The 18,460-nt window shown below is 47.4% G+C and overlaps 2 protein-coding genes across 2 annotated transcripts in view; one reads left to right on the forward strand and one right to left on the reverse strand.

The window, feature by feature from the left end:
* POLR2I (RNA polymerase II subunit I) overlaps positions 1-18,460 on the forward strand; it is a 95,881-nt gene that overhangs the window by 27,301 nt on the left and 50,120 nt on the right. The gene's annotated exons all lie outside the window — the stretch shown is intronic.
* The window catches only part of WDR62 (WD repeat domain 62), a 59,069-nt gene that overhangs the window by 15,338 nt on the left and 25,271 nt on the right, over positions 1-18,460 (reverse strand). Inside the window, exons 10-16 of the mRNA XM_066348425.1 lie at positions 15,802-15,939; positions 13,240-13,418; positions 11,783-11,874; positions 9,360-9,485; positions 1,716-1,783; positions 1,515-1,636; positions 562-637 (exon numbers count right to left, since the gene is read on the reverse strand). Of these exons, the coding sequence (XP_066204522.1) occupies positions 562-637; positions 1,515-1,636; positions 1,716-1,783; positions 9,360-9,485; positions 11,783-11,874; positions 13,240-13,418; positions 15,802-15,939 (801 nt within the window). The remainder of the gene's footprint in view (positions 1-561; positions 638-1,514; positions 1,637-1,715; positions 1,784-9,359; positions 9,486-11,782; positions 11,875-13,239; positions 13,419-15,801; positions 15,940-18,460) is intronic.

Below are 18,460 nucleotides of genomic sequence, written 5' to 3' on the forward strand. Positions count from 1 at the left end.
TTGATGACAGCCAGGCCCCGTGCTAAGCAATGTACATGTCCGTGGAGAAAATATAACTTATTCTCTCCATGGACTAATGCTATTACAGAAGCTCTTTGTATCCACATTGTAGGATGAGCCAGACTAGAGATGCTGCTTGCCCAAGGTCACATTCAGCCTGAGGCAGAGCTGTGTGGGAGGGGGAAAGGGGGTTGGCCCTGGAGACTGAATTCTTAACTAGCCCAGAGGCTCTGAGAGGGACCCTGCCTCGGCCTGGATAACACAGGTAGGGGAGCCCTGGCCTTTCCGATTCTTCCCTCCACACTCTGTTGCCACTCAAAATGGGAACCATTTAAAACAGTCCTGCTTGGGGAAGGACTTGGTGAAGCAGTCTGGGCCACCCCTAGCTCCCAAGCATCCTTGGTCAGCCAGGCCAGAGTGGGTGGTTGGCCAGCCTGTGATCCCTTGATCAGGTGCCAAGGAGGACAAGGTCTAGGCTAACCCATCAGGGCAGCAGACACAAAGGGGCCCTTGTGTGTGGGATCTGTGTATCGTTTTCACCCCGGGATCCCGACTGCTCACCTTCAGCAGGGACCCTTCATCACCCTGGGAGCCCTTGTAGCACTTCTTCTGCTTTCCATTCATGGTGTTGTAGACTCTAGGGAGGTGGTTGCAGAACATGGCCAACATGGACCTGCCCACCCACCCCTTCCTTTCCCCTGGAAGACCACTGCCACCTCTCATCCCCCATTTGATGCCTGCACTGAAATCCTATCTCAGAGAATGAGACACCATCTCAGGTAGAAGTCATGGAAATGATGTATAGGGTGTCAGTTGAGCTAATGCCCATCTCCCCTGCCACAGAGCAAGCCGAGTGCCTGGCATCCAATTTGAATGAGCAGATGAAGAAGGCAGAGAACCTCTAACACATGCTGTGCCCTCTGTGCACTTCCTCTCCCCTCCCTTAGCTTAATCCTCCATGTCCTCGAGTCTCCGCTCAGACACTCCTTCCATCAAGCCCTGCTTGACCTCCAGCTGGGGTCAGGTATTCCCCAAGGGCCCCTAACTCCCTGGGCTTCCCCTATTCCAGCCTGACCACTCCACGCTGTCACGGTCCGGCGAAGTGGTGAAGTGTCTGTCTCTCCTCCACCGGACTGTGAGCTCTGTGAAGGCAGGGCCTGGGGCTGCCCTGCTCACTGCTGTCACTCCTGCATTGTCCACCCCAGACAGATGCTCAGGGAATGCAGACGAATGAAGAAGTTTATGAGCCACATCAGCACCTCTCAGTTGCCCCACACAGGCTGCTGGAGAGCCAGCAGGAACCCTCTGCCGGCCCAGAGGCTATGCCTCAGTGAACTCAGCTCCTAAGAAGCACCTCCTGGGGCCCTCTACCCACTCAGCTCCTCAGGGACCAGATGAGCAGGGGGAAGGAGAGCAGACAGCTTGGGAGTAAATAGACTCAGCTAGGTCCCATACAGGCCCCACTCCTAAAGCAGCTACGGTCAGGCTGAGGAAGGGCCAGGGAAGCTCCTCACCTCACATTGCGGTCCTGGCAGGCCACAGCCACGTACTTCTGGGTGATGTCAATGTCCATGTCATACAAGGTGGTCTTCGCTGCCACATGGTGGGTGCGGACAAAGTGGAGCCCATCCGAGCCCTGGCAGGGCAGGCAGGCCCTTCAAAGGACAACTCTGACAAGTCCCCTCCCTCACCCCCAAGAGGCCACCCCACTTTACCCGCTGGGCACTGCGAAAGTAGATGCTCTTGTCGGCCCCACAGCTGATCATCTGGATGTCTTTGTTGCCTAGAAGAGGAGGAGGCAGTGTATTTAGATAGAGCTGGGCCATCACTGAGCCTGACTGGGGCTGGGATCCTAGATTGGGAACTCCACCCACTGCAGGGGAACTCTGCTGGGGGTCAGGTATGCTTCCCAGAGGTGGACACTGGGTACAGGTAGGAGTCTGTAAGATGTAAACTATGCATGTGAGGGGTGAAGATGGAGCACCTGCAAAGGCCAGGGACACAGGAGGCACACTGTGTCTAAGACAGACAGACCACTGTGAGGCTCATGCCATCAAGATCAGAACATCACACATATCTCAGGCCAGGCCCCGCGCCACCTGTGACTGTCTTCCTGACTGCTCACCAGCCACTCCACTGTACAAATGTGACCCAGGGACTGAGTCACACAATTCTTGTACCAGGGTGCATCGAGAATCAGGACAGCGCCAGGGCTGAAGCCAGGAATTCTCTAGTTAAACACCGTGCTTCCTGTCTGTATAAGAGGCCTATAACAGCCCTGCCCCAAGAAATTGTGTGAAACCCTTGGAACAGTGGGTTTATTAGGACAACATTGGTTAATAAAATTATACAGGTTTCAGATGTACAATTCTCTATCATCTGTACATTGCACTGTGTTCACCACCCCAAGACAAGTCTCCTTCCATCACCATTTATCCCCCCTTTAATCTCTTCTACCTCCCCCCACCCTCTCTTAGAATAATAGCACAGCCTGACCAGGCAGCGGTGCAGTGGATAGAGTATTGGCCTGGGATGCTGAGGTCCCAGGTTTGAAACTCAAAGGTTGCCAGCTTGAGTGTGGGCTCACAGACATGACTCCATGGTCGCTGGCTTGAGCCCAAAGATCGCTGACTTGAGCCCAAGGTCACTGGCTTGAGCAAGGGGTCATTCACTCTGCTGAAGCCCCCCCCCCCCAAGGCACATAAGAGAAAGCAATCAGTGAACAACTAAGGAGCTGCAGCAAAGAATTTTTTTTTTTTTAAAGATTTTATTTATTCATTATAGAGAGGGGAGAGAGAGAGAGAGAAGGGGGGAGGAGCAGGAAGCATCAACTCCCATATGTGCCTTGACCAGGCAAGCCCAGGGTTTTGAACCAGCAACCTCAGCGTTTCCAGGTTGTCGCTTTATCCACTGTGCCACCACAGGTCAGCAAAGAATTAATGCTTCTCATCTCTCTCCCTTCCTGTCTGTCTGCCCTTATCTATCTCTCTGACTCTCTCTCTGTCTCTGTCAAAAAAAAAAAAAAAAAAAAAAAGCTTATACTGGGGAGGAACCTGACACTTAGGGGAGTTTAAATCACAATGGTTGTTTATAAAAGCCTAGCCACAGGCCTAGAAGCCCCTGGATCCAGCTGTTCCTGAGAGATTTCTGATCCCAAATGTCTTGAAAATTTACCAAGGACACCAGATAGGACAATGCGGGTTAGGCCTGTGCTACATCAGAAGATGTTGCAGAGGAGGTGTTTCTGCCACTGAATCCCCTTCCTCCTGCTCATCGTCAAGTCAGTGACCAAGGCCACAAACCAAGATATGCTAATCTGAGCATGTCTAGGTGCGCCCAACCCAGTGCTCCCATACCTAACGCTCCCTCCCACAGCTCGGGCTGAAACCCTTTGTTGGTCTCAGCTCACTGGCACCCAGGCACGTTTAAAATAAAATTCTCATGTTTTTGGTTTGGCCCACAATCTCTGCCTTTCACTGATTCTGAACCTCGATGTAGATGTTCATTGTATTATAGTCATGCACTACCTAATGATGGGGACATATTCTGAGAAATAGGCTGTTAAGTAGTTTTGTAATTGTGATAATCTCACAGAGAATACTTACACAAATCTAGATGACATATATTATAGCCTACTGCATACCTAGGCTACACAGGGTAGCCCATTGCTCCTAGACTATAAGCCTGTGTAGCACGTTACTGTACAAAATGACACAGATTAAATCAAGCACTAGAGAAAATGACAGGATCAAGAGAGTCAGTAAACTGAGCTAGCTGTATAAGCTGCCCATGTAACAACGCATACTTTAAAAAAAATTTTTTTTGACAGAGACTGAGAATCAGAGAGAGGGACAGATAGGGACAGACAGACAGGAAGGGAGAGAGATGAGAAGCATCAATTCTTCATTGCAGCACCTTAGCTGTTCACTTTTTTCATATGTGCTTTGACAAGGGGTGGGGGCACTACAGCAGAGCAACTGACCCCTTGCTCAAGTCAGCGACCTTGGGCTTCAAGCAGCTAGCTACCTTTGGGCTCAAGCCAGCGACCATGGGGTCATGTCTATGATCCCATGCTCAAGCTAGCGATCCCACACTCAAGCTGGTGAGCCCGAGCTCAAGCCAGCGACCTCCAGGTTTCAAACCTGGGTCCTCCGTGTCCCAGTCTGACGCTCTATCCACTGTACCACTGCCTGGTCAGGCTTAAAAATTTTTTTATTATAATTCATTTTAGAGAGGAGAAGTGGGGGGTGGGGAGAAGAGCAGGAAGCATCAACTCCCATATGTGCCTTGACCAAACAAGCCCAGGGTTTCAAATCAGCGACCTCAGCATTACAGGTCGATGCTTTATCCACTGAACCACCACAGGTCAGGCCCACAGCATACATTTTTTGTTTGTTTGTTTGTTTGTTTGTATTTTTCCGAAGTTAGAAGCGGGGAGGCAGTCCGACTCCTTCATGTGCCCACCAGGGGGCGATGCTCTGCCCATCTGGGGTGTTGCTCCGTTGTGGCTGGAGCCATTCTAGTGCCTGAGGCAGAGGCCATGGAGCCGTCCTCAGTGCCTGGACCAACTTTGCTCCAATGGAGACTTGGCTGCAGGAGGGGAAGAGAGAGATAGAGAGGAAGGAGAGGGAGAAGGGTGGAGAAGCAGATGGGCGCTTCTCCTATGTGCCCTGACTGGGAATCGAACCTGGGACTTCCACATGCTGGGCCAACGCTCTACCACTGAGCTAAGCATCCAGGGTCCCCACAGTAAACTTCTTATAGTAAACTTTGTTTTATAAGTATAAAAAAAGAGTACATGTTAAAATAATGGTTAAAAGTACAGTAAGTACATAAACCAGTAACATAGTTGTCTAATATCACTATGAAGTATGATGTACTGTATATAATTATATGTACTATACTTTTATATGACTGGCAGTGCAGGTTTCTTTACTGCCATATCACAATAAACACATATTATGACCTGTGGTTTGCACTGTGACATTACAACGGCTGTGTCACTAGGTGATGGAAATTTTTCAACTCCATTATAGTGTTATGGGACCACCTTCATATAGGTGGCCCATCATTGACCAAAATGTTGTCATGTGGTGTATGACTGTATTCTGTAAACAGATGTACTGTATTTGCCTGTTTGGACACACTTCACAGAAGAGTTAAGACCAACTCGTTCTTTAGCAAGGTAGCTTCAGACAGGTTCAAAATGATTGGTGCCTATTTTATACTGACTGTTAATGTTTTGAGCATAACCCCGAGTGAGCCAGCTCAGCAGAGCGGAGCACTCAGGAGCTGGGTCTAGGTGCTGCATCCTCTCAGACCAGCTGGGGCTCTAATGAAAGCCCATACCCTTCAGAAGGTGGCCTAAAGACCCAAATAATGGGCCGCCCCCTGGGCCAGTCATCACCTCTCTTGGTCTAGACCATTTATTAAAGGTGAGGTCACTGGGGCCAAACTGCCAGATATACCAATTTATTCTAACTACCTCTAGCCAATGGAATAAACAGGTTAATTTTTTTTTTTTTTTTTTATAGGGACAGACAGGAACGGAGAGAGATGAGAAGCATCAATCATCAGTTTTTCATTGCGACACCTTAGTTGTTCACTGATTGCTTTCTCACATGTGCCTTGACTGTGTGGGCCTTCAGCAGATTGAGGAACCCCTTGCTCGAGCCAGCGACCTTGGGTCCAAGCTGGTGAGCTTTTTGCTCAAGCCAGATGAGCTTGCGTTCAAGCTGGCGACCTCGGGGTCTCGAACCTGGGTCCTCTGCATCCCAGTCCGACGCGCTATTCACTGCACCACTGCCTGGTCAGGTTGGAATGAACAGGTTTTTAAGGATGTCTGAGTTTTAGCTGATCAACTTTTGTTAGGTCTTTATCAAGATATAGCAAACATCGTTAACTTGTTTTTGTCCAGCTCCCTATAACCTTAGCTAGAGAGAGGCAGGGCAGGAAGTAAAGAAGACCAAAATATATCTCAGTCATAAAAGTATGTGTAAAAACAGTTCATAGGCATGACCTGTGGTGGCGCAGTGAATAAAGAGTCGACTTGGAACACTGAGGTCACTGGTTCAAAACCTTGGGCTTGCCTGGCCAAGGCACGTATGGGAGTTGATGCTTCCCCCTCCTCCCCCCTTCTTTCTCTCTCTCTTTCTCTTCTCTCTAAAATGAATAAAGTCTTAAAAATTTTAAAACAGTTCATAGTCAAGTACATAGTACATGAATGTATTCCTCCAACGAATATATTCTTATAGTTTTGAACATATTCTCGTGTTCTGATCAGTTACACCCCAAAGGGCCCGCCTCCCCTTTCCTTGGAAGCCCTTAGGGCCAGGGATCTCCATGCAGGATCTTTTCAGTCTTGAAGGAATCCCTTTGATCTTCTGGATGAGCATGGTCTTTGGAGAAGGACGGCTTTAGGCCAGATCCTAAGCCTGTACTTACTAGCTCTGTGACTCTGGCTATAAAGTGGGGTAAGAAAGGGGATAACTGCTGGTATGGTACAAGAATAATTCCCAGCAAAGAATTAGCCGCTAGCAACAGTGACTGTCACCTATGTTTCTGTCAAGGTCATCAGTGTCCATCCTGCCCTCTCACAGGATTGGCACCCTGATTTCTTTTTAGGGACCAGCACCCACCTAATGCCAGTACTCTCTCTCTCTCTCTCTCTTTTTTTTAATATTTTTTAAACATAATTTATTTTTAATTTTTAATTTTTTAAATTTTATTTATTCATTTTTAGAGAGGAGAGAGAGGGAGAGAGAGAAACAGAGAGAGAGAAGGGGGGAGGAGCTGGAAGCATCAACTCCCATATGTGCCTTGACCAGGCAAGCCCAGAGTTTCGAACCAGCGACCTCAGCATTTCCAGGTCGACGCTTTATCCACTGCGCCACCACAGGTCAGGCCTCTTTTTTTTTTTTTAATTCAGTGAGAGGAAGGGAGGCAGAGAGACAGACTCTTGCATGCGCCCCAACCAGGATCCACCTGGCAAGCCTGCTAGGGGGCAATGCGCTGTCCATCTGGGCTATTGCTCTGTTGTTCAGCAACAGAGCTCTTCTTAGTGCCTGAAGGGAGGCCATGGAGCTATCCTCGATGTCCAGGGCCAACTCACTCCAATTGAGCCATGGCTGAAGGAGGAGAAGAGAGGGAGAGGGAGAGAGAGAGAGGGATGGAGAAGCAGATGAGTACTTCTCCTGTGTGCTCTGACCGGGAATCGAACCTGGGACCTACACACAACAGGCCAACGCTCTACCACTGAGCCAACTAGCCAGGGCCTGTTTTTTGTTTGTTTTCTGAAAATTTTTATTTCTTGATTTTAGTGAGAGAGGAAAGGAGAGAGACAGGAATATTGATCTGCTCCTGTATGTACCCTGACCGGGGATCTAAACTGGCAATTCCTGCACTTCAGGACGATGCTCTAACCAACTGAGAGCTATCAGGCCAGAGCTAATGCCAGTACTATTGGATCAGGAGTGGAGGTAGGTCATCACTGGGCACATGAATCCAACCTGGCCGAAGAGAACAACCCAAAACCCTGGCACCAATAACTGTTCTAGAAAGGGCGGGTACCTCAAACCAGCAAAAGAAAAGTGAGCTCTCAATTTCTGTCAAAATGGATAGGAAGAGGTGAAATCTCTTTCTAGTTGTCTAGTAACAACCAAAATCCTGCCCTCTGGAGAAAGGCACAGCTCACAGAGGGAGAGAGTCCTGATAAATTTTTTTAAATTCATTTTTATTTTTTAATTAATTAATTAATTAATTAATTTTTTACAGAGACAGAGAGTGAGTCAGAGAGAGAGATAGACAGGGACAGACAGACAGGAACGGAGAGAGACGAGAAGCATCAATCATTAGTTCTTCATTGCACGTTGCAACACCTCAGTTGTTCATTGACTGCCCTCCCATATGTGCCTTGACCGCGGGCCTTCAGCAGACGGAGTAACCCCCTGCTGGAGCCAGCGACCTTGGGTTCAAGCTGGTGGGCTTTTTGCTCAAACCAGATGAGCCCGTGCTCAAGCTGGCGACCTCGGGGTCTCGAACCTGGGTCCTCTGCATCCCAGTCTGATGCTCTATCCACTGCACCACCGCCTGGTCAGGCTTAAAATTCATTTTTAGATAAGAGCGAGAAAGAGGAAGAGAGGGAGAGAGAGAGAAGGGGAGAGGAGCAGGAAGCATCAACTCCCATATGTGCCTTGACTGGGCAAGCCTGGGGTTTCAATCCGGTGACCTCAACATTCCAGGTCAACTATTGATGCCATCAGAGGTCAGGCTGAATTTTTAAAAATTAATTTATCAGGACTCTGTCTAACCTGTGGTGGCACAGTGGATAAAAGCGTCGACTTAGAATGCTGAAGTCACCGGTTTGAAACCCCAGGCTTACCCAGTCAAGGCACATATGATGACCCTGTCCAGTGGCTCAGTGGATAGAATGTAGGCCCAGACTACGGATGTCTCAGGTTTGATTCCCAGTCAAGGCACACTGGGAGAAGCAACCATCTGCTTTTCTCCCCCTTCTCTCCCTCTTCTGCTCCTGTAGCCAGTAGCTGTATTGGTTTGAGCATGGCACCAGGCAATGAGGATAGCTCAGCTGGTCCAAGAGCCAGCCTCAGGTGCTAAAACTAGCTCGGTACTCAAGCATCGGCCCCAGATGGGATTAATGGGGGGATCCTGGTTGGGGTGCATGCAGGAGTCTGTCTCACTATCTCCCCTCCTCTCTACTTAAAAAAAAAAGCATATACAAGAAGCAACTAATATGAGCTGATGCTTCCCACTCATCCCTGCCCTTCTCTCTCCTCCCTCTAAAATCAATAAAGATTTTTTTTTTTTTTTTTTTGTATTTTTCTGAAGCTGGAAACGGGGAGAGACAGTCAGACAGACTCCCACATGCGCCCGACCGGGATCCACCCAGCACGCCCACCAGGGGGCGATGCTCTGCCCCTCCGGGGCGTCGCTCTGCCACGACCAGAGCCACTCTAGCGCCTGGGGCAGAGGCCAAGGAGCCATCCCCAGCGCCCGGGCCATCTTTGCTCCAATGGAGCCTTGGCTGCGGGAGGGGAAGAGAGAGACAGAGAGGAAGGAGGGGGGGGTGGAGAAGCAAATGGGCGCTTCTCCTATGTGCCCTGGCCGGGAATCGAACCCGGGTCCCCCGCACGCCAGGCCGACGCTCTACCGCTGAGCCAACTGGCTAGGGCAATAAAGATCTTAAAAAAAAAAAAAAAAATCAACCTTTGACTCCAACTGTGCCTGAATCCAGAGCTTGGTTCCCTCTTTTTTTGTTTAAGCTACAGAACAGTTTTTGCTGTTACTTGCAGCCAAAGGAATCCATCTGAGATGCTAGAAGTGGGAAAGAAGGGGCTTACCTGCAAACTTGATGGCGGTGATGGAGGAGGAATGGTCATCCAGGGTCTGCTCCAGGTTGTAGTTCTTCTCCACATTCAGCACATGGATCAGTCGGTCCCGACTGGCTGAAGCCAACAAGGTCAGCCCTGTGAGTGGAGAGGGTGGACCTAGGTTCCTGGGAGGCTACCTGATGCCTTGGCCTCATGGGAGCAGATGGCTGAGATTTCCAGGCCCTGAAGAAGCAATCTTTGATTCCATAACTGCTGCTAACTTACCCCAAACCCAGAAGGGGACATTCCCTCAGCTCTGTGTAATCTTCCTCCAGACACTAAACCCTGGCATTTCATATCCCACGCCACCAGTTTAGGGAGGACTAATCTTCACTCCTTCACTCGTGGACACTCCTTCACTCGTGTCCACACAGACATTCTAGTATCGCCCAGCACTCCTTCCTACTAAGTCCAAATCTTTTTTTTTTAAATTGATTTTGAGAGAGACAGGAAAGGAGAGAGGGAGAAAGGGAGGGGAGAGATAAGAAGTATCAACTCATAGTTGCTTCACTTGAATTTTTCACTGATTGCTTCTTGTACATGCCTTGACCAGGGGGCTCCAGTCAAACCAGTGACCTCTTGCTTAAGCCAGCGACCTTGGGATCATGTCGATGATCCTGCACTCAAGCCAGTGACCCTGTGCTCAAGCTGGCTACCTTGGGGTTTTGAAATTGGGACTTCAGCATTCCAGGTCAACACTCTATCTGTTGTGCCACCACTGGTCAGGCCCAAGTCTAACTCCTTGACATGCCATGTGAAGCCCTACAAACTTCTCAGCCTCCCCAAAACACAGCCCCTTCACTCTGAGCTCTGGCTACACAGGCTTGTCCAGGCCCTACTGACTACCACCCACTGCCACACTGCCTCTGTCACCACGCTTTCCAGGCTGGCCCCTCAGTGCCTATACTGCTCACCTGGTACATCTGAGGCCTAACATACAACCTGAGGTGGAAGGGAGCTCAGGAAAGGTATACTGAATGAAGAGAAATTTAAAGAAAATTTGGTGGGACAAGGTGTGGAGAGGAAGAAGGAGAGAAAAGCACACAAAAGATCACTAATATGAGGATATAACTGTGCTATATTACAATTCTACCGAGAGTGTATCAATGAAATGCAGTTATAAGGAAAACAGACACCCAAATTGAAGGAAATTCTATAAAATGACTTGTCTACACTCTACCGTAAGCCAAAGTCATCAAGATAAATTAAGTTTGTAGAAATGTTCCAGAATAAAGGTGACAAAAGAGCCATGACAACTAAAGTGTGAACTGGACTGGAAAAACAAAGATGCTAAAAGAATAATATTGGGACGACTGGCAGAATGTGAATAAGGACCGTAAGATAGATTATCATCTTAGCATCAAAGTGAAACTCCACATTTGATAAGCCCTGTGGTCATGTAAATGAATGTCCTCATTCGTAGGAAATGCTCATAGAAGCATTTAAGGGTGGATGGGCATCAGGTCTGCAATTTATTCTCTTTTGCTCAATTTACTTTCTTTTGCCAAATGGCAAAAGAAATAAATAATGTGAGCCATGGGCTCACCAGTCTCGGCTATTATTTTATTATATGTATGTATGTACACACAGAAACACAGAGAAAGAAAGGGAGAAATGGGACCTGACCAGGCAGTGGCACAGCAGATAGAGTGTCGACCTAGGACGCTGGGGACCCAGGTTTGAAACCCCGAGGTTGCCACCTTGAGCATGGGATCCTAGACATGACCCCATGGTCACTGGCTTGAAGCCCAAGGTCGCTGGCTTGAAGCCAAGGTTGCTGACTTGAGCAAGGGGTCACTGGTTCAGTTGGAGCCCTCCAGTCAAGGCACCTACAAGAAGCAATCAATGAACAATTAAGGTGCTACAGCTACAAGCTGATGCTTCTCATCTCTCTCCCTTCCTGTCTGTCTCTCTCACTAAAAAAAAAAAAAAAAAAAAAGAAAGAAAGAAATGGAGAAAGGAGAAGCAGATAAAAGTCATTATACAGTCACAGGGTCAAATAGAATTTAAAAGGAAAAACTTGGGGGATCCAGGTAAAGAGCATGTGGGTATTCATTATAATATTCTTGTAATTTTTCTGTAGCATTAAATGTTTTCAAAATAACATGTTTAACTCTCAATCTAACTTCATTAACAGAGAACGAACCCATTCACATTCACTCATTCAACATTCACCTCTTTTCTAAACAAGTCCAGTCCAGTCCTGCCTGCCAGTGTCTTGCTTTCTGGAGTCCTAGCCACCTTGGTTCCAGGGCCAAGAGATAGGAACTCTTACCAAACACAGGACTTCCAGCTGTCATTCACAGCCCTACCAGGTACCAGCTACCCCTCTGAGTGGCTCTATGGAGAGGGCCACTCCCCCGCCTCCCCCTGCCGCCCTGCCATGGGCTCACCAGTCTCAGGCTTGGAGTATTCCAGGCATAGTACCTCAGCATCATGGGCCTCCATCTTGACCAGCTCTTCCATGAAGTGCAGCTCGTGGATCCTGGGAGACATATACTGTCTGTTGTACCTTCTTGGAGGGCCCCACCCCAGGCACTCTGCCACTGCCAGATAGGTGACATGGGGAACTAGTTAGAGGCACCTAACCACTGTTATCATCTAGAAACCTGCCATGCTGAAGGAAGCAGTGCCAGACTGAGTACCCCAGTGAGCACTCAGCCCCTGTGGTCCCACGGGCCAGATCGGGGACACTTCCCTGGGGGAACAAGGGCTAGGGAATGCTGTACAGCGGTGATCCCTGGGGGTCCAGGCAGGGGTCAGGGGTCAGGTGCAGGGGTGAGGCTCAGGATATGACCTATGGTGGGAACATTTGATTCCAATCCGTCATTCTTAAGAGTCTCAAATCTAGACTTTCCCTGTTCTCTCTAAATGAAATAAAACAATCAAGAGGTCATCCAGGGTTGAAATCAGAGACACTCATCTCAGTTTTTCTACTCTCTTCCCTGTGCAATCTTAGCCTAGCCACTTGGCCTCTCTCACCTCAGTTAACTCATCTGAAAATGGAGCTGATAACAGCACTTACATCAGAGGGCCTCTGAGAGGACTAAATTGGTCGATATACACAGTACTAGGCCAGTGGCCAGTCCAGGGGAAGAGTGCCATGCCCACGTAGCTCTTGTTACTGTTCCACCATTCATGGCAGAGTGCTGTCGATGTAAGCAGCCCCCTGATACGTTCAGTTTGCTCCCTCATGCAGTGATTGATATGAAAACAGTTGTCAACATTCAAAAAACAGGACTTTCACAGAAAAAAAGCTGCACTTTTTGTTCCTCTTGGACAATGATAAAACATGGCAACTTGGAGGACATGCTCTCCAGTTTCCCAAATGCCTTCTATCTCTCAAAAGCCTCAGCACCTACATGATCACAGCTGTCATTCATCAACTTAAACCTGGTCCCTGTCAGCATTTTTGCACCAGTAACATTTCGAAAAACCTCTGCAGTGTGAACTGAGCTCTCCAATGTCTCATCCTCCTGGACCCTCTTCCAGGGCTACCAGGACCCTACCAGCTCCAGCTGGCATCTTCTCTGATGGTTCAGCAGTGGTACCACACAGCTGGTAAAGTGTCACCCTGTCTGAGAGTCATGCAAATTTGACTGCCCATTCTGTAGGCAAAGCTCACACATGCCAGCTGCTGAGGTCCTAGTAGCTACCCTCATCTCAGCTCTTTTGGAAGACACTTTTTCGCTTAAGTTCACAGGGGTGGCTGGTTACGAGATTGCTACTCATAGCCCTTCATTCCCAATGAGTAGCTGGAAGTGCAAAGGCCAGGGTTTCTCCCCACCACCCTAAGTACCCAAGCCCATGCTGGGAGGTTTACCCTAGACACCCACCAAGATCCACTTGCCTCAGATTTCCACTTCGGTCGCCTGAAGCCAAGTGTTGACCGTCAGGACTGACCTGCATGACTCGTACCCCGGCTTTCACGTCCACAGGTGTCCCATTCTCACTCCCCCTGTCTGGGAAATGTGACGTGTCCTGCAGGTGCTGGATGTCATTATCTACATACACTACCTTCAGTAGGGCCTGTAGGAAGGAGAGGGCTAACGTCAGTACTGTGAGAAGTTCTGAAACACCACTGAAATTCTGTATCTCAAAAGCCAGCCTCCCATTCTTCATTAGTAAGAGAACTCCGACTATGGGAGGTTCACCACTCAGAACAGCAACTATGTTTCTCAACGTCCCTTGCAGCTATGAGCCAATTCACGTCCCATTGGCTCTGTGAATAAATTCTGGCCAATGAGATGTAAAGCAAGTGAGAACCTTTCTGCTTCCTTCTTGCTGCCTGAAACTCACTGATGTAATGACTCCAGAAGCCATTTTAGATGAGGAAGATCAGAGCCACCCCTTCAAGATGGTAAAGTGAAGAGCTAGAAAGCTTTTGGATTGCTGAAGGCTTCCTACAGCTGCCATAACAGCCTGAACTGGTTACCTCTAAACTATTTTTATGAGTCAGAAAATCAAACTTTTCCCTCTTGTTTTGAGGTTTCCTATTGCATACAGCCAAGTATAACATGTATACCACAGGAGCAGAAGAAAAGATGGTAATTCTGGGGGCGCGGGGGAAGGGAGTAGAAAAGGAATACCTGCTCTACACTCCCTGAATTAAGGGCCTTTATTGCTCCAGCCCCCCTGACTGCTCAGGTTTTCCAAAGCACCAAGCTCTTTCCTATCTCAGGGCGCTTACTCCAGCTGTTCCTTTGGCATGGGATGCTCTCCCCTCCCCCTTTACTCCTCCCAATCCTTCATATTTCAGCTTAGTCGTCTTTTCCTTCAGGAAGCTGCTCTTGATGCCACAAATAAGATCAGATGACTCTGTTACATTATATCTTAACACTTTTCAACTCTCTTTCATGGTGCTTACCACACTGTGATCCTATTATAATTTGTGCAGTTATTAGTTCACTCTCTCTCTCCCCACCACTGAACTGTGAGTGTCACGACTATAGGATGAGGGCCTGTCTTAGTCACTGACGTGTTTCTAGCATGTGGCATAGCACCTAGTATAGCCCTTAATAAAGAAGCTCCCTTACTGCCCTACCAATACCAACCATTCTTCAGCAAAGTGTTTCCCACTCAGCCTCACAGCACAGCTCTCTCTGGGGTTGTGGAGGAACAGTATATAAAAAATACATGAATCTGAACTCAATTGCACATGAACAATAAGGGTCACACACACACAAAAAAATGGTTACAGGAATGACTGAGTCATTTACTCAAGGAGATATATGACATCCTGCTGTAGTTTCCCAGAAACCAGGAAAGGTGTTCTTACCCCTTTGAGTAGTACATTTTTTTCATGCTCACTGACCCCTGGGAGTGATTTTTTTTTTCAAAAAATGAAATTAGTTCCAGTTACAGTTTTATTCATTTAAAATCATGTTTGCTTGATAACCAATTTATGGAAACAAGAAGAACATACATTTGCCTTTTTTAAATGTTGCCTTACACATTCTTAAAATAAAAATTTTTGTACGATTGTACTCTGAATGGTCAGGAGGTACAAGGACAAACATGAACATTGGTACTACTGAAAGGGTTAATCACTTGACTGTGGGCCTAGTTAATTATTCTGGAATGTGGTGACCTTTCTTTGTTCCTAGAGGCTATGTACAAAGGGCTCTTGTGCAATAGCCTCCAGCCAAAATTTCCCCATAAAAATAGGTAGGGTCTCAGACCACCCAGAAGCTTTAGAGCACTCTTCCTCATCAATGTGCATGGCATGGGCAGACTTTGGAGCCCAGGCTGCCGCTTCCTGGGCTGGTGATGTGTTCCTCCATCGCCTGGTGAGTTAGTCTATTGCTTTACCTAGCTATTACTCTAGAGCCCAGGCTGATGTTTCTCTGTCTGGTCATGTTGTACAGCTTATCATTGTATGGATTCTTTTTCTTTATTCTACTTTAGGTTACATAAGTTCAAACCCTTTTTGCTTTTGCCTTATTTTTTATTATCAATAATGATAATAAATTTCCCTCTAAAATTCATCCGTAATTGCAACTCTGTACTGCACCTCCTGCACAGCACAGGGGTCCTTCCAGCAACCCCCCCACGGCCTCACTGAATGCAGCTAGCTGGACAGGGGAAGCCCCTACCTGGTTTGGTTGATGGACCAAAAAGCTCTCCCAAGGAGCTCCAACCCAAGACTTGGGGAGCAATTTCTCTTCTGTTGAATGACTATTTCAGGTTTCTAGACAGCAGCTGCTGATTGGCAGAGAGCTACGCTACTTAAAAAAAAGGGAGAGAGAGAAAAACAAGAGAGAGAGAAACACAGTGACCTGCCCTGGTTCCTGGTTCCTGCCCCTAGTGAAGCCTAATAGCAAGATTCTATAAGACTCTCTCCTGCTTCAATGTCCTGCTTAAAGTAGGTCTTTGTTCTTCCTAAAAGATGGTTCGCAGTGAAATCACTCACATTACTGAAGATGTTTTTCTGCCAGACAGAGTCAGGGTTGCTATCCATGTTCCAGAAGCGAATGGTGTTATCTGAGGAACAAGTCAGAAAGGATCCCGATGGCAGACAAGCGCTCTGATCTTCAAACTCAGGGTACACCTACAGGTCCAAAGGGCAATTCATTACAACCACTTCAATGACAGCACTACGATATACTGTTGCATTTTGGTGGGGAAAAATTAAGTTGCAGATAAACAAGCACATTTTAATGCTTTCTATGCTAAAAATAAGAGAAAAGGGACACAAATGCTACCATATATCGTCCATGCCCCATCTTCATCCCAGTCTATAAGACATTCCCCACAAATAAATTTCCAGAGAAAACAGGCAGCTCACTGAACACCAAAGGAAACAATGCACCATGAGCAAGAAATAGCAGAAACAACAGAGTCCAGCTTCAAATATTCAAATTGTCAGACAGAATATAAAATAATTATGCTTAATAAGTTAAAAGAAATCGAAGAACATTGACAAAATTAAAAGTATGAGTAGTCAACCAGAAATCATAAAGAATAACCAAGTAGGGCTAAAATAAAAATAAAATAGGCCCTGGCCGATTGGCTCAGTGATACAGCATTGGCTGGGCATATGGATGTCTAAGGTTCAATTCCCGATCAGGGCACATAGAAGCGCCCATCTACTTCTCCACATCCCCTTCTCTCTTTTCTCTCTTTAGCTCTTTCTTCCCCTCCCGCAGCCAAGGCTCTGTTGGAACAAGTTGGCCTCAGGCACTGAGTATGGCTACATGGCCTGGCCACAGGCACTGAAGATGGCTACATGGCCTCACCTCAGGCGCTAAAATAGCTCAGTTGTTGAGCAACAGAGCAATGCCCCAGATGGGCAGAGCATTGCCTAGTAGGGGGCTTCCTGGGTGGAGCCTGGTTGGGGCCCATGCAGGAGTCTGTCACCTCCCTGATTCTCACTTAAGAAAATAAAACAGCCTGACCAGGCGGTGGCGCAGTGGATAGAGCATCGGACTGGGATGCGGAGGACCCAGGTTCGAGACCCAGATGTTGCCGGCTTGAGCTCAGGCTCATCTGGTTTGAGCAAAAAAAAAAAAAAAAAAAAAAAAAAAATCCCACCGGCTTGAGCCCAGGGTCGCTGGCTCCAGCAAGGGGTTGCTCGATCTGCTGAAGGCCCGCAGTCAGGGCACATGTGAGAAGGCAATCATTGAACAACTAAGGTGTTGCAACGCGCAATGAGGGACTAGTGATTGATGCTTCTCATCTCTCTCCGTTCCTGTCTGTCTGGCCCTGTCTGGCCCTCTCTCTGACTCACTCTCTCTGTAAAAAATAAATAAAATAAAATAAAATAAAACAAAACAAAAAGAAAAAACAAGTAGAACTGTTTATAGAAGTGAAAAATAGAACAAGGGAAATGAAAAAATAAACCAATGGAACTACAACAAAGGAAACAATCAACAAAATAAAAAGACAACCCATTAAATAGGAGAACATATTTGCCAATGATACATCTGATTAAGGGTTAATATTCAAAATTTATAAAGAACTTATACAACTCAAAAGCAATCCAATTAAAAAATAGGCGAAGAGGCCTTGGCCGGTTGGCTCAGTGGTAGAGCGTTGGCCTGGCGTGTGGGAGTCCTGGGTTCAATTCCCAGCCAGGGCACACAGGAGAAGCACCCATCTGCTTCTCCACCCCTCCCCCTCTCCTTCCTCTCTGTCTCTCTCTTCCCCTCCTGCAGCCAAGGCTCCACTGGAGCAAAGTTGGCCCGGGCACTGAGGATGGCTCCATGGCCTCTGCCTCAGGCGCTAGAATGGCTCTGGTTGCAGCAGAGTAACGCCCCAGATGGGCAGAGCATTGCCCCCTGGTGGGCATGCCGGGTGGATCCTGGTCAGGCACATGCGGGTGTCTGTCTGACTGCCTCCCCGTTTCCAACTTCAGAAAAATACAAAAAAAAAAAAAAAAAAATAGGTGAAGAACCTGAATAGACACTTCTCCAAAGAGGACATACAGATAGCCAATATGAAAAATGCTCCACAACATTAATAATCAGAGAAATACAAATTAAAACCACAATGAGATATCATCTCACACCTGTCAGAATGGCTATCACCAATACATCAACAAATAATAAGTGTTGAGAGGGTGTGGAGAGAAGGGAACCATTGTGCAGTCCTGTGGAAAGCAGTATGGAGTTACCTCAAAAAATTAAAAATCAAACAGCCTCATTACCTAGCAATTCCGCTTCTGGGAATTTATCCAAATAAACTCAAAACAGTGATTAGGAAAAATGTATGGTCTGACCTGTGGTGGTACAGTGGACAAAGCGTTGACCTGTAATGCTAAGGTCACTGGTTTGAAGCCCCAGATTGCCCAGTCAAGGCACATGCAACTATTACGTGTTGATGCTCCCCCACCCCGCCCTTTCTCTCTCTCTCTCATCAATAAATAAAATCTTTGCCTGGCCTGTGGTGGCACAATGGATAGAGCATCAACCTGGAATGCCGAGGTTGCTGGTTTGAAACCCTGGGCTTGCCCGGTCAAGGCACATATGACAAGCAATCAATGAACAACTAAAGTGAAGCAACTGAGTTGATACTTCTCGTTCCCCATCCTCCCCCTCCTCTCTCTGTAAAATTAATAAAGAAAATCTTTA

The sequence above is a fragment of the Saccopteryx leptura genome, chromosome 9 (genome assembly GCF_036850995.1).
Source record: "Saccopteryx leptura isolate mSacLep1 chromosome 9, mSacLep1_pri_phased_curated, whole genome shotgun sequence".
NCBI classification, from domain to species: domain Eukaryota; kingdom Metazoa; phylum Chordata; class Mammalia; order Chiroptera; family Emballonuridae; genus Saccopteryx; species Saccopteryx leptura.